Source organism: Triticum aestivum, chromosome 2D (genome assembly GCF_018294505.1).
Source record: "Triticum aestivum cultivar Chinese Spring chromosome 2D, IWGSC CS RefSeq v2.1, whole genome shotgun sequence".
Classification (NCBI taxonomy): domain Eukaryota; kingdom Viridiplantae; phylum Streptophyta; class Magnoliopsida; order Poales; family Poaceae; genus Triticum; species Triticum aestivum.
Genome location: NC_057799.1, coordinates 7,879,639 through 7,896,525, shown reverse-complemented (window position 1 = coordinate 7,896,525; position 16,887 = coordinate 7,879,639). Strand labels below are relative to the sequence as shown.

Genomic DNA, 16,887 nt, shown 5'->3' with positions numbered 1-16,887 from the left:
AGTTGCATTTGTCTGACCGCTCCTGATTTGACAGGGTACTAGACTATGGCAGGCGTTTGACGCCATGATGAGGTTAGTTGATCGAAATAGCTAGTTAGTGGTTGAGAGCATTTCCAATAGATGATGTATTTTACATCACCAAAAAGTGGTTGAAGTAAAATATACATCCCCAAAACATGCATATTTACATTAGCAAGAATGTCAAACTCAAATAGATGATGTACAATAGGGCAGCCACCCGAATATATGATGTAAAAAATAGGCCAGCCGAACCACAGCAGCACAACAGCGCTAGCATCACTATAATAGCACATCTTTGAATTAAAATCATCCCAAATGTTTCAAGATGATCACATGCATACTGAACAATATGTCAAAATCAACACCAATATAGCAAAATTATGGTCTCATAGTGCATCATGGCAAACAAAGTTCATGATCCAACGAATAAAAAGTGCACAAAAACATAAACGTAAACATGGCCTCTCAAACTGTTTCTTCTCCATTATCACTTGGCACATTGTCAACATTGGCTTGAAGATCATCATTACCTTATTTCTCGCCATTGTCACTTGGCACATTATGAACATTGGCCTGTGATCCATCCATGGTATGAGATTTTTTTTACCTTTGGGACATTTCGATGAGCTTGTTGGAGACGGTGGCCGCGGGGTATGACAAATCCCCTGCATAGCCGGAGGCGGGGCATGAGATGGTGGGGGAGGAGGCACGCCTTCGGCCGCAACAATAGCCGCGGGCATCGACGACACCGAAGCAGCACCAGTTGGCGCAGCTGCCTACGTCTTCATCCAACGCGATAGGGTTGCGCGGCGGCCTCTACGAGCTGCCACCACGTGGTTGGCCGCGATAGGCTTCTTCCTCCCTGGCGCTTCCACTTTGGTGTCAGCTGCAGGACGTGGGCTGCAATTCCGATGCGGCACTAATATGGGGTAGGCATGGCGGCGATGGTAGGGAATAGTGGGAGACGCGAAGAGGCGGTTGCAGCCGCGGAGTTGGGGGAGCCGCCGTCGGATCTAATGTTGGCCAGCGGGGCGGCGGGAGGCGGGTAGGCAGGCGGGCGACGGAACATCCAGCTCAGCAGTTGGGTGTTCATACGGATGGCTGCGGATTTGCACGGCCCACAGCTATTTGCATCACCAAGTGCCCTTTTTTACATTTGGAGCAAATCCTCAGTGAAAGAATTGCATGTACATCATCCATTGGAGCTTGGTTTTTAGGCCTTGGTGATGTACAATTCAATTATTTATACATCTACATCATCTATTGAAGATGCTCTCAGTTAGTCATTGATGCATTTTGAATTAATGCATTTTTATTTCTAATATAATTTTTTGGACCCCCAACTTCCTCAATTGCTTCCCACACTAAAGTTTTGTTAGTTTTACAAAGGAGGAAAAAAACTAACTAGCTCCCGAGGACACGTTTGGTTGGACGCATACCAGCCTACCAGGCCCGCACAGGATAAAAACGACCTGTTTGGTTTCTTGTCCTTCATCAGGCAGCCCGCACGAAACTTAGAGCACCTTTGGGCCTGCATGCGAGGGAACGGTCGAATCGACCATTTTTGGCAAACTAGGCTCGCTCCAGCCACGCTTACCCGTCGCCTGGACGGGTTGGGAAGCGCAGGAGACAAAGAGATGTCTAATAACTCCTCCCCTCTCACCAATCACCTCCCACGACCATGCACACCATACTCGCTCTCTCTCCCCCCTCACCGTCCATTTTGAGTCTCTGATGGCAGCGCCATGTCCTCGCTGCGCCCCTGCCCCCATCGTAGCCGAGAACAACACCATCCTGGAGAGGTTCGTTGCCGCTCTCACCTCTTCTGGTACGGACCTCATGGCACCATGCTGCTTGCACCGCCCATTGCCGCACCCTCATTGGGCGCTCTGGATCCCCCCCCCCCCCCCCCCCCCCCCGTTGGTAGACCTAGTCATATTGGGTTCGACGACGCTGGAGGTGCGAACAGAACCAACCGCGACAACCGCAACCCACGCGGGTAGGGTTCCACACCCCCTCCCCCGATTCGAGGGTATTCTCCCCTACTCCAGTGTAAGGTGAGGGGAGCTCGACGGCGGAGCGCTCATCCTCTACCCCACGCCTCACGGGGACCATGTCAAGTTCCATAGGAATGGCCGGCCCATCATCTTCGGCGGGAACCCTGTTCCCTCAAGGGGTTTCTCCGCAGCCAGCCTATCCTGCACCGACACCTATGATCCGGAAGAGCCGATTTGTTCCCCGTGCTCGCGTTCGTAGTTTGGGTTTTTGCTTGGTTTCGATTGGATTGGATTAGAATCGATTTGATCCGATCTGATTCAATCCCATTCGAATCCAATTGATTTCGGATGAATCAGAGCAATGCTTGATTGATACTCAATTTTCCGCCGGCTGTTCGCTCCGCCTCTGATGGACTTTGGGCCGTGGAGGTGCAGAGGTACTTGGCCCCTCCCCAGCAGGAGGGACACCAATCACATTTTTGCTCAACTTGTTGGTTTTGGAGGTGTGGCAATGACGATGTTCCTTAGTGGAAATAATGCCTCACACGTCCGATCCCTGCCCCGATGGTGCGTATAGCATTGTCAAAAGGCTTTTGGTGTTGTGTCTCCGTCGGATCACGCAAGATTCGGTTGGTGCTGGATCTCGCGGGATCCTGTAGTTATAGGTTTGATCTTTCGGATCTACGACTCTCTTCATCGACGATGGTTGCTGCTCTGGTGCGCTGATCTGTTGGGGCCTTAGCCCGATGACTTCTTGATTGTTTACCACAATAAGGTTTGCCCGACTCCAGTGAGGGAGGGACAATGACCGCGGCGCAACTTCGGCTCGCTGTAGTGCTTGTAGTCATCTCTAGATGGTCCATTGACCTGGTTGTAGTTTTTATTACCTCTAGCATTCTCTATACTGCCATAATTGATTAAGAATAGATCAAAAATTTCTCTTACAATAAATAAATAAATAAGATACTCACTCTATGATACTATGCAATGTTTAGGCAGTAACATAGGCTAGCATGATATACATACCATGCGCCTGTGATACTACCAAAGTACAAAAGATCTAATCCTCTTAGACTATGATTCTACTCTCTAATTACTTTTGTGGTGATCCTGTTCCTATCTCTCTAGAAGTTTCATCTCGAATGCAACTAGGTAGCAGCGCTGCATATCGGCTCTCCGATGCGGTGGCTATTTTTTTTAAGGGGAATGCGGCGGCTACTAAACCCGCTGTCATGCGCAAAAAGCCTGCACTCCCCGTCACCCCGTGGCCTATTGCGCCCGATCGCATTGCATGCATGACGAAGCTTTGCTCAAAAAGCCTCCAGTCCTCACGTCCTATCCCTTGTGGATTCCAACCTTCTCCTAGCATTTTTTTTCTTTCGAAATCAACCTTCTCCCAGTAGTTCAGCTATACCAAAAAAGCATCCATCCCTCATTTCTTTTCTTGTTGCTTTTGCACTCCTCTCAAAAAAGTTTAGCACCACACGCATGCATGATAGATTTCTCACCGTACACTCATAAATAGTGTTCGATGATGCATTGACGTTGACCATTTTGTACGTGCTTGCTACTCACAAAATTACCTTCATATTCATATCTATTATTTCATACATGTTGTGCTATAGTTTACACCCAGTTGCCAGTATTAATTTGACAAAGCTTTTATGTTATTTATATAACTTGTCAGGTTACTTACACGTAATTGATATGATGACTAACTTGTCACTTTATTGTGTACAACTTGCCGCGGTGTTTAGACACATTTTTGGGAATGGTTCTGTACAGGTTTAATTGTGTCGAGCTGTCATTTCGTTTTACACACCTTGTCATGTTGTTTAAACCCAATTGTCTTAATGATTTGCTATAACTAGTGGTTTAATTATGCCGAGTTGCATTTTATTTTGCATAGCTTGCCGTGTTGTTTTAACCAGATTGCCAGAATAATTTATTGTGGTTACCATTTTAATTGTGCCCAATTGTGATTTTATTTTACACACCTTGCCGTGTTGGTCAAATTCAATTATCACAATGGTTTCCTGTGATTATGATTTAATTGTACCGATCTCCCATTTTATTTTGTACAGCTAGTCCTATTATCTATGTACAGTAGTCGAGAACTCGAGATGGGGTATTAAAACATCTCCATCCATCTATATGTTAAATTGTTGGTACTTGGTACAGCTCCACGTCAGCAGCCAACAACACATCATACAACCTCGCCAATGGATCATATCTTAAGATTTTTTTTATCATCAAACCGTAGAGCAATCGTTTGATGGTATTTTCATTAATGAATAGTATAATATATATACAAGTTCAAACAACAAAGGGGTAGCAAAAAGAAAATTAAATTAACCAATGCCAGCTCTTCGAATCTCCATGTGAAACAAACTTGCTTAATCTAGATGTACAATAATCCAGCTTTGGAGACCTGCTTCAATAGTATGCTTGATTCTGTGAATTAACAATAGGACATCCAACTTGAGTTGATATTTCCAGCTTAACATTAGCTGCCTTTCTAAGACCTGGTCTCACAACGGCGGTATGAAAAAATACGCTTGTTTTGTTGAGAAAACGCAATGCTTGGGTTTCAATCCGTCGATAGAAATAGTATTTAAAACCGAATAATCCTAGACTAGCCCAAAACAACAACAAACGCAAGACAAGAATACGACCAATGTCTAGTACACACACACACACACACACACACACACACACACACACACACACACACACAGCAACAGACACCACGAGAGAATCCACGGTGTAGAAGCCATCGACACAAACACGTGACAATAATCTAGGCAACAGAAGTGAGAATCACACCAGGTGGAATCATGGACTGCCAGCCTTGCTCCGCTGTCGGTGCCATGGCCTCGACACTTCCAGACACCACATGCACCTTGAATGTTGCACCACAGTATCCCACCACATTACTTGTCTTTCACAACATACGATAGCATCCGTCAGCCGAAACCCGTGGTGCCCCAGGCAACCAAGACGACACGACATGTGATAATCTGTGGTCCACTACCCATCCCATCCATGGTAGCATCATTGGCATATTTCAACCCCACCTGGGATCTGCCAGAAAGAGCCAAAGTGTATGTCATCAGCGTGCACGTCAACCTAGGGTCAGACCTCCTAGAACAATGCCTTGATGAAGGAAGCAGAATCGACAACAATGCCATTCTTGCCGGATCTGGGTTTTCGACAAGAGACTGAACCACGAGGGATGAGGGTGGACTAGGGCAACTCGACAACACCACCCAGGAGGAAAACAACGTCCGAGAGTGTCGTTGTCATCAGCACCGACAAAGGTCGTGCAGGGCTATGGCCAGGAGTGCCACAACCACAACTACACGTTTGTGAAACTCACGAAGAGACAATAGCAAGAACCTACCACCACCCACAACCGTGCCAAATGAAACACCTAGATGGACCACCACTCTGCAAACAAAGACTACCACATGCGGTACATCAGGATGAGCAACGAAGATCCACTAAACCACCCAAAAAGGAACCGACCAGCCCAGAGGATACGTGCACGAGCAATCCTCGGTCTTGGGCAAGAGCTGGCGCACATGGCAAGACCTACGGCTGCAACAAGTCAAACTCCACAAGAATGGCGAGGGAGGGGAAAGCTAGCTGCCCTAAGGCACACGGCGGTATACACATGGTAATTCCCCAGGGAAGGAAGGAGTTTTAGAAAAATGCTTGCACGAATCTTCACGTGAAATCAATTGGCATAAGACTTAGATATGCAATAATTGGGACACATCTAAATCTGCTTTGGCAAAACTGTTCAGAAAAACAAAAGAGGTAATTTGGTGACGCCGTAATTGCATCTTTTCTGTCTTTCTTTCCTTTTGTTCCCTTTATTCTAACACATGACAACCAGACAGACAAAGCTCACCGTGATCGATCCACACAAAGCGTGCACCGTCCTGCACGCGGTGGATCGTGGCGACGAGACTACAACATGCAAAGCAACTACTCAGCCGCAACGTGAACTTGCACGTTTCTGGCAGATACAATGCGCCAATGCAATAGCAAAAGCACTAACACGACTCTAGAAGTGATCATAACCTTCACGTGTACAAACTCAACATGCAAGCAATAATGAAAAGAATACATTTATTGAGGTAAATTTAAATTAACTTAACACACCCTGGGAACTGGGTCTAGAAACAGTTCCTCATCGCGAATCTTACCGAAGTTGGTGCTGAAACAGGGTCTCCGAAGGTACGAGCTTGCTTCAAACGTAACCCATAGCTCGTCGTCGATGCTTTTGCACGACCAACTTTGAGCCCAAAACTCGTGCCACTCCAACGTTTCATGCGCATCCCGTAGCCAAATATGTCCTTAAATGGCCTACTAGGGACGCCTAGCATAGTTTCGGCCGAGCCTCCTGGGATCACCATGGCCGGTGACGGCAAGGTGGCGCGATGGTTTATGAACTGCACGATGCTCTTCATAAGCTTCTTGCTGGTCGCACGTAGGGGAGCATACAGATGGAAACCATGGTCCTCACCCTCCGACTCCACCACGGTGAGGCTGCCATCAACCCACCCACACCCGCGCATGCTGCACACAAACTGGCGCCCCCGGTCGCGCAGGGTGTCCTTCTCTGCAATGGCCACAAGCACCCGCCTGCCACTTAGCAACGCGATCTCCTCGTCCGGAGGATTGATCCGAGGATCATCGTTGCCAGCCCCGCCCGCCGTCACGAAGGGCCACAGCTTATCCACCCACACTGGCGGGAACATGGCGTCGCCGTCCAAAACCTTCTCCGCCGGGAGACGCTCGGGGCCCCAGAAGAATGGATGCACCATGACCAACCCCTGGATGTCCATGATGCTGTCATCACGTGTGGCGCGTACGGCCGTGTGGTACACGATGTTGCCGCCGGCGCTGTCGCCGGCGAGGAATGTGCGGCTAGGGTCTGCGTACTTGGCGAGCCAAGGGTCGGACAAGGACGCCACCCACCGCAGCGCGGCCCATGTGTCATCGTAGGACGTTGGCACGGGATATTCCGGCGCCAGACGGTACTCCACGGACACGATGAGCGCCCCAGCGCTGGCGGCGAGGGAAGTGGCGTAACGGTGGTACGTCCGGGAGAAGGCACTCTCCGTGCAAAAGGAACCACCATGGACGTACACAACAAGGGGGAGCCTCGTGCCAGCCTGGGCAGCCTGGACAGGAAGGAACAGGCGCACGGACACGCCGGTGCCCTGGTCGATGACGACGTCCCTCGTCACCACACCACGACTGGCGGCCGGGTCCTCCGACGCCGGCACGAATGAGCTCATGAACCGCTCGATCCGGCCATCCTTGTACTTGCGGATTAATGGGTAGAATTCATCGTCCACCTCACCGTTGGCATTCTTATGGGAGGGGTAAGTCTTGTTTGCAGGCATGGTGAGCTACGATATGTTGATGCCCTTAAACTACGAGTACAAGCTAATAAAAGCCGTCAGAACTCGATGATGTTTCGGCAGAGGCTTTCTTGTATGGATTTTATAGCGTTTTACTGGACACGTGCTTCTGCACTGTATATCTTTCAATACACAGAGACTTCCCTTTTGCAATTAATGTACAAAGACTGCCTACTTATTATAATTGAAAACTCTATTTCGTGCTGGAGGACTTAAACGCTGGTCTATATGCAGGCCTCAGGTCACGCTCGCGTCTCTTCTAGTTGGTTTAGGGTTTAGTTGTTGCAAGTGTTCCAGCCCAAAAGTTCATGCTTTTTTTTTGAAAACCCACCATATATTGATTAATTCAAAACATTCATACAATCATTCATAACAAACTGTGCCACGCAGGGCATAACAGTATTGAAAAGAATACCATCTAATCTATTATCAAAGCTAAACTTAGCAATCCCGTGAGCTACCATATTTGCCCTCCTATTAATCTTGGATATCTTCATACCCGGCATCAGCCTTGAGACATTCAGCGCCTCCTTCTTTAGGTCCACCAAGCTTGACCTATCAACACACTCTTTTCCAAATATCGAAGCTATAAAGGAGCAATCAGTTTCCAAAATGATGGTCTGTCAAGAGTGATTCCAATATACATGCCAGAGAGTGTCGCTCGTAGCTCCGCTTCCTCGACGCTATGGCAAGCACCAATATAATCCCAAGAGGAGATGATAACCTGTCCATTGTGGTCACTAACCACCATCCCCACGCTCGTAGATTTGATGGCCTCCATAAAACTTGCGTCGACATTAACCTTGTAAAAACCCAAATCGGGAGTCTCCCAGAAACTGACCTCCCTCTCCAAATTTGTGTTTAGCTGTATATCTTGCACCACTTGCTTACCCTTCACTAGTAGAAAAAGGGCCATTTGTCCCGGTTCATAAGGCCCATCTGTCCCGGTTGGGGAACCGGGACTAAAGGGTCGTTACTAATGCCTAGGCCTTTAGTCCCGGTTCTTATACTAACCGGGACAGATGGGCCTCCACGTGGCCGGTGCTGCGAGCCCAGGCAGGAGGCCCTTTAGTCCCGGTTGGTGGCACCAACCGGGACCAATAGGCATCCACGCGTCAGCTATTCAGGGGCTAGGGTTTTTGTTTTTTTTTCTGAAAGGGGGGTGGATTTGGGGGTTTTGTATGGTTAATTAAGGTGTTTCATATATTGTGTTAGGTAGCTAATTAATTAATAGAGAGAAGTGTCCTCTCTTATCTCCGTGCTTGGTCGACGCTACGTACTATACGTATAGAGAGGCCCTCGACACGCTAGCTAGTAAGAAAATGAAGGAAACCATTAAGTACAGAAGTTCGTCATGCAAACCGAGAGAAGTGATCGACCTCTCCTTCTCCGAGAGATTGGTCGAACAACAAATTTTCGTATTATTTATCCGACGCTACTGGCTACATACATATACAATATGTAAGATCTCTTACAATCCCTAGCATTTGAACTCAACTTTCACATGGTATTCTCCGGCTTTATTGATGACGTGGTCAAGAAAGAATCCCGCCAATTCCTCTTGAATTGCTTTCATGCGATCTTGTGGTAGGAATTCATTCCGCATCTGCCACGTCTAATTTGAAGAAAAGGGTTAATACATATATGTGAATGAAACTCAACAGAAATGATGGTGTAATAAAATGAAATTGTGAATATTATTGCTTACGCACTTCATATTGTCTTTTAGAGTAGCCCCGCTTATTTTTCAAAGTTGCTTTGTAGATGAACTCGCACACGTAGTATCCACAGTAATCATTCCCTTGTTCCTGCCACAAGCACTTTATGATAAATAAAGGTGAATCAAACTGATAATGAAGCATTATAAATAGCATTGATGAAAGTAGCTAGAATCAACGGGAGATGCGCGCAACTAGCTAGCTAGTAGTACTTACTTTCGGGTATGTATATCGCAGCTCCTTCGGCGGTCCCGGAGCTTCTACGGTGAACTGTTTCCAAACCATGCAAGACAAAGAAAATAATTATTACTTGAGATATCAGGAAATGAACAAAAAGTTGCCGATATGGTGCGATAATGATCGATTGAACTTACTTGTTGAGAATTTTAGTCATGTCCGCATAGGTTTCGGGATCTTTTCGTCTCGAGTCTAAGACGGTTACTAGTCCCCGCTCAAGCTTAATCTCCAGGAGAATATAGTGGAAGCTGGGCACGCATGCATAACTCATCAATTACATTACTATAACCTCGCTCGAGTAATAAAGGAAACCGAATATGCACACGACAGTAACACTCACTTGAAGTTGTAAGGAAAGAGTATTAAATCTTTGTTTTGCTTTATTAACAATGATTGAGCAAGTTGGCCTCGGCCTCTTCGGCGTTCTTTTCAACCTGAAATTCATCTATGAGATTTGTGTTAATGAACCCAATATCATACATTTCTCCTTTTTTGCACTCGACGATCTTCAATCTGCATAATATAGTGAGGATAATTATAAATACATGCAATGAAAGAGCTGAGCTATATATAGAGACTTAATGACAGAAGTAGTACTTACAGACAGTAGCAAGTGACCGTTAATTTATCGAGGGCCTTTTGATTGAAGAACTGGAAGAACTCCTCAAATGGAACATGCAACAGATCAGTTCCAACGAGGTCGTGCTCCTCTTTAATTCTCAGATACAAAGTATTCGTTCCCCCGACTCTCTGCAGGTTTTCATGTACCAATTATGGAATCTTCGCATCATCGTTGTTAGAGATTTTTCATCTTTGACGAGAGGCTTCCCGTACTCGTATCTGTGTTCGTCCACCTCCAAGAAATCATAATGTACATCGTCGGGCAGGTAATCCCCAAGATTGCTATAACCGGGCACCATCCCCGGAGCATTAGCGACGATGTCGCTAGACACATTGAGCTGGGGGAACGATTGGTTCGCTTGTTCGCCGAGTTGGGCAATTTTTTTCCCAGCTGCTCGTCGTTCTTTTAACCTTTGATCACTGACAGTACTTCCCGACTGCTCCGCTTCGATATATGTCTTTAAAGTAATGCGCTCATAGTTGGTTTTCGGCGGAGACTTTGGTGGTTTCCTCAGGGCATCGATAGTGCGCTTTGCTTTCACCGGATCTACCTTCTCCTCCAGAGGTGGATGTCTCTTTGCTTTCACCCCTTCAAAGAAGTCCTTCACTTCTTTTTCAACGATGTTCTTGTTTTCTTCCGCGGTCATCTCGTATGGTAACTTCTCTAGAGGCTTGAGAGGTGGACCGTATCTGTATTGCCTCCCGCCTCTGCCTGTACTGCTAGACGCCGGAGCAGACGGAGCAGCTGCGGCTGTCTTCTTTCGTGCTTGCTTACGAGGCGGAGGAGAAGGACTACGACGCGCCGGAGCAGCCGGGGCGGCGGCGGGTCTCTTCCGCCCTTACTGGCGAGGCGAAGAAGGAGGAGGCTGGTGGTTGCTCGGGTGTGCCGGCGCAGGCGGAGAAGGAGGCAGAGTGCCGCCGCGCGCCGGAGAAGGAGGCTGAGTGCCCTGATCGTCACTCACCGAAGGAGGAGGCGGTGGAGGCGGCGGAGTGCCCAGACTCGCAGGAGGAGGAGGAGGAGGCGGAGGTATCCAGTTCGGAAGGTTGATGAGCTCCTTCCGCCATAAGCATGGAGTGTTCAGACAAGAACCCAGCCGAGTCTCCCCTTCACCCGTAGGGTGGTCAAGCTGGAGGTCCTCAAATCCTTCTATGATTTCATCCACCATCACCCTAGCATATCCTTCTGGAATCGGCCGACAGTGAAAAGTTGCGCCAGGTTCAGGAGGTGCAACAGAGCCAACAGCCGCCTTGACTTTCAATTCCATCCACTTCGTCATAAGGTGGCAATGCTGAGACTCCGTGATAGCATCTACGGGGTAGCTAGCAGGAGCCGTGAAGACAGGCTCCTGAAGCAGCTCCGTGGAAGCCACGCTGCTTCTCCGCTGAGATGGCGGGGTAGCTTCGGGTGTAGGTTCGGCAGGTCGCGTGCTGCGAACTGCCTCTCATTCCTCTAGCGCTTGTACCCTTGCGTGCAGCGCCTGTAGTTGGGTCAACTTCTTTTTCTTCTTCCCCTCCCGGCGTTTGTAACCGCCTGCGTCAGGAAATCCAGCCTTCCACGAAAGGGAGCCTGGCGTGCCTCGTTTCCGTCCGGGGTGCTCGGGATTCCCGAGGGCCTCTGTGAGCTTGTCGTTCTCTTTGTCCGAAACGAACGTCCCTTGCTGCGCCTTTTGATATACTCCTGAAGCTTCACAATGGGTGTGTTCAGCTGCTCGTTGGTCCAAACGCACTTCCCTGTTACAGGGTCCAATTTCCCCCCAACCCCGAAGAACCAAGTCCTGCAATGGTCTGGCCAGCGTCGCGTCTCTGGTTCGATCCCTTTATCAATGAGGTCATTCTCAGCCTTGTCCCACAACGGCCGAGCTTTTAGGTAGCCACCTGACCCCGTGCGATGGTGATGCTTCTTCTTTGCAGCATTTTTCTTGTTTGTCGCTGACATCTTCACTGCTCTCTCAGATTTCTTTTTGGTGACAAATTTGGGCCACTTATCTTTGATCTTCTCAAACCGGCCGATGAATTCAGGAGTCTTGTCTTGGTCGACAAACGATGATTTCAGCTCATTCTTCCACCTCCTGAATAGCTCAGCCATCTTCTTAAGAGCATAAGCCTTGATCATTGGCTTTTTAACTGGATTCTCCGGATCCTCCTCTGATGGGTTTCTAGTCGTATTCAGGCCGTGGTGGCCCAGTAGGTGGCAATTTTTTTATTTTTTCCCCGTTTTTTTGTTTTCTTTTTTGCTTTTTTTTGTTTTGTTTCTACTTAAAACAAAATACTTATTTATTTTATTTTATCTTGTTTCTACTTATATATTTGCTATTAAAGTTTCTAACAAACAAAGTTCTTTATGAAAATTCTTTTTGCTTTTAATGATTTTGAACAGAAAATACTTTGATAATTTTAGTTGCATCAATTTTATATAATTTTAGTTTCATAAATTTTAGAGGTTGCTTATAATGTTTTGAACAGAAAATACTTTGATAATTTTAGTTTCATAAATTTTATTTCTGTTATTAAAGTTTATTTTATTTTATTTTATTTTTCTTCTACTTATATATTTTATTAAATTTTATATTATTTTGTTTCAAATTACTTATTTATTTTATTTTATGATAATTCTTTTTGATATTAAATTTTCATCCATTTACTGATTATGTTATTTTGTTTCTCTTTCGAAGTATCAGGGTTTCATACGGAAACTCGTCTGTTACAAAAGGATTTCATTTTTTTGAACTTATTTGAACTCCATAGTTTTTCTATATTCAAAATACACCATTCAAAGCAACATCATCAATTTGCAACCCTTTCTAACTTCATTTGTTATTTTTCATGCATTTACTGATTTTTTTTAGCAATAAGACCCTGAAATTGAAAAGCACAACAAATGAACTTCGAAAAGGTTAAAAGTTGGCATGGTATCATCATTTCACCCACATAGCATGTGCAAGAAAGTAGAGAGGCTTACGGCAAAAACTGGATGCACTTCGTGTACAAAACGGACAATCTCTTTCGAAGTATGAGGGTTTCATACGGAAACTCGTCTGTTACAAAAGGATTTCATTTTTTTGAACTTATTTGAACTCCATAGTTTTTCTATGTTCAAAATGCACCATTCAAAGCCACATCATCAATTTTCAACCCTTTCTGACTTCACTTGTTATTTTTCATGCATTTACTGCTTTTTTCAGCTATAAGACCCTGAAATTGAAAAGCATTTCAAATAACTCTGAAAAGGTTAAAAGTTGGCATGGTATCATCATTTCACCCACATAGCATGTGCAAGAAAGTATAGAGTCTTACGGCAAAAACTGGATGCACTTCGTGTACAAAACGGACAATCTCTTTCGAAGTATCAGGGTTTCATACGGAAACTCGTCTATTACAAAAGGATTTCATTTTTTTGAACTTATTTGAACTCCATAGTTTTTCTATGTTTAAAATGCACCATTCAAAGCCACATCATCAATTTTCAACCCTTTCTGACTTCATTTGTTATTTTGCATGCATTTACTGATTTCTTCCAGCTATAAGACCCTGAAATTGAAAAGCACTACAAATGAACATGGATAGATAAGTGACCAAATTAATAGTAGTTCATCATCACATTAAAACTAAAGTACATAAATAGTTCAAATTGAACAACATATAGCTCTCCACAGCATCTAGTTAAACCATACATTGAAACTATGTAAAACCTTTCAATGCAACAACAAATGCGATCATAATCACAACTAAGATAACAATTGATCCAACGGCATAATGATACCAAGCTATGAATGGCATATTTCTAATCTTTCTAATCTTCAACCGCATTGCATACATCTAGATCTTGTGATCATCGACGACATCCGCAACATGCAACTCCAATATCATCTTCTCCTGCTCAATTTTTTTTATTTTTTCCTTCAAGTAATTGTTTTCTTCTTCGACTAAACTTAACCTCTCGACAATAGGATCGGTTGGAATTTCCGGTTCAACCACCTCCTACATAAATAAAATCTATGTCACGTTGGTTGGCATAATTGTCATAAAAAATAAATGAACCAAATAGTTATAAAAAGATAATATATACCACATCCGAATTATAGACAGGACGAGGGCCGATGGGGGTGGATACCAGAACCATCGCACTATATAATAACAAGGAATAATAAAAGTAAGAAAATTAGACAAGTATCTATCTCAAGTAAGAATTTTTTTTCTTTCAGAAAGAAGATAAGAACAAGAGGATCACCACGGTGGTGCCGGCGATGAGATCGGCGCGGGCAATCGACGACGGTGAAGACGGAGACGGGATGTGACGGACCACTAAACCTAGAAAAATCTCTGGGAAAATGGAGCTCGGAGGTCGAGTTTCGAGAGAAGAAATATTAACTAGTGTGGCTCGGACATTTCATCGAACACCTCATGTGCAGAGGAGGTGAGCTAGAGCACCCAAATGCCCTCCCCTCGCCGGCCAGCAAAAAACAGAGCACGGTGGAGTGCTCTGCTCGCTGGCGATGGGCTATATATAGGCAAATCATTTGTCCCGGTTCGTGGCTGGAACCGGGACCAATGGTTATGGGCTAGGGGCGAGGCCCATTGGTCCCGGTTCGTTCTAGAACCGGGACAAATGGGTCCAGACGAACCGGGATCAAAGCCCGCGAGGCCCCGGCCGGCCACCTGGGCTCACGAACCGGGACGAATGCACCCGTTGGTCCCGGTTCGTAAGAACCGGGACTAATGGGCTGGCCAGGCCCGAACGAAAGCCCCTTTTTCTACTAGTGCTTGTTGCACACCACCACCTGCATGTTTGCCTGACAAGACGAGAAAGTAGTCCAATAACTTTGAACAAAACTTACCGAAGTCGCGATGGATTCCTTTCCCTTGCCAAAGATCAAATCATTCCTCAAGTGCCAAGCTCTCCAGAACATGAATATTGTCTGCTCACGCATATGCGAATTTAATTGATCCAATAATATAAGAAACCAGTCTGGCCCAGAATATTTGAGAATGTCTTCAGTTGGTAGATTCCATACTTCTCTCAGAGCCAAACGAAAAGCACGTGCCTTTGGACAATTTACCAATGCATGAAAAGTACATTCATCTTCAGTACCGCAGATCGAGCACGTACCTAAAATAGTTTGATGGTGTTTCACCCTATTAACTTGAACCGCCAAACTATTAGAAGCCACCCTCCAAGCAAAGATTTTAATTTTCTGAGGAACATTTGCTTTCCAAATTATGTCCCAGAGCCTCCGTTCCCCATTCACGGCATTACTAGAATTCTGGGAATCACCTATTGATTGCTTGAGAGACAGTGCCAGTCTATACGCACTCTTCACAGAGAATAATCCATTTTTCTCATAGTGTCAAGCAAGTAGATCTCCCTCACCCAAATTCAGAATACGAAGCTCTAGAATTTCCTCTGCATCATAAGGATAAAATAGATGTGTGATCAGATTCTCATGCCACCTCCTAGACCCACTCATGAATAATTCAGACACCCATTTGATCCTCGTTCAATTCTTTTTAGCAGTTATTTTTAGGCCTGCTTCCCTAGGAATCCAATTATCCCTCCAGATATTAATACAGGTTCCATCGACAACTCTCCAAATAATGCCCTTTTTCAACAGCTCAAGCCCATACATAATACCTTGCCAAGTAAGGGAAGTCGCTTGCGGGAACACCGTATTAATTAGGTGTCCATGAGGATAATATTTAGCTTTCATCACCTTTGCACACAAGGAATCCGGGTAAACCAATAAGCGCCAAGCTTGTTTAGCCAGAAGCGCTTGATTAAAAAGCCTTAGGTCTCGAAAACCCATTCCCCCTTCACTTTTTGGCTTCGTCATATTATCCCAAGCCAGCCAATGGTTTTTTTTCCTATTATCCTCATCGCCCCACCAAAAATTCCTGGTAATCTGAGATAACTCATCACAAAGTGAAACAGGAAATTTAAAAATACCCATGGCATAGAACGGAATAGCCTGAATAACAGACTTAATCTGGATTTCCTTCACTTCACTTGAAGCATATTTTTCAATCCAGTCCGAACCCCGCTTGAGTGCTTTATCTTTGGTGGATTGAAACTTGCCCGCCTTCATACGACCTTCCGGCAGAGGCAAGCCAAGATATTTATCCTCAAATCCATCGACCGTTATTTTAAGGATAACCAAATTTTGAACCGAAAGGATACCGTTGACACCAGATTTTGGCACGGTCAAGAACTTAATTAATATGGCCTCAAATGGAGAAGTGATCTACATAAAAAAGTTTCGTATTGTCGATATGAACATCTTTGAAGTTTGGGCCATCCCCATCCGATCTCATCTCTAAGGCCAAAGTTGTGTTTGAAATATTCAGATTTTGTATTCAGAACACTATTTGGCTGATTACGCCCCCAATACGGCCTCGTATGGAAAAATTATCTATAGGGATTGTCTTCGTCTCGTCGAAACGATTGATTCTGATATAAAAATCATCTCAATCCGAAATCATACGCAAAAGTTAAAGCCATTCGAATGCAGCCCTGCCAGGAGGCTACATATGGCGCGCCCCACAAGACATGATGTCTGATGGGTAGCCCCACCACTCGGCTGTCTTGTGCGAGCGATTCATCACCGAAAATTGCCTCAAATCGAAAAACGTTCAACATGAAAGTCGTTCGCCTCGTCGAAACACTTAAATTTTCTTTTGGGCGCATTTTCATCCGAGGTCGTTTACTACCACAAAAAAGACCCGCAAGGTGCAGCCAGTTTAAACCGGATAGTTTTGGAAAGTTCGGACAAAACCAATCCGAATTTGACTAGGGTTTTGGGCGTGAATCCAAGCCTTTTCCTTGCACGGGAAGTCCAGCCGCCTCTTATATACCTAAGGGGT

General features: G+C 45.4%; 1 protein-coding gene across 1 annotated transcript; it reads right to left on the bottom strand.

The window, feature by feature from the left end:
* Window positions 1–6,094: 6,094 nt before the first annotated feature.
* Window positions 6,095–7,476, bottom strand: LOC123048187 (probable carboxylesterase 5). The gene has a single exon (XM_044471338.1). The coding sequence runs from the start codon at window positions 7,436–7,438 to the stop codon at window positions 6,203–6,205; it is 1,236 nt and encodes a 411-aa protein (XP_044327273.1). The 5' UTR covers window positions 7,439–7,476; the 3' UTR covers window positions 6,095–6,202.
* Window positions 7,477–16,887: the final 9,411 nt, after the last annotated feature.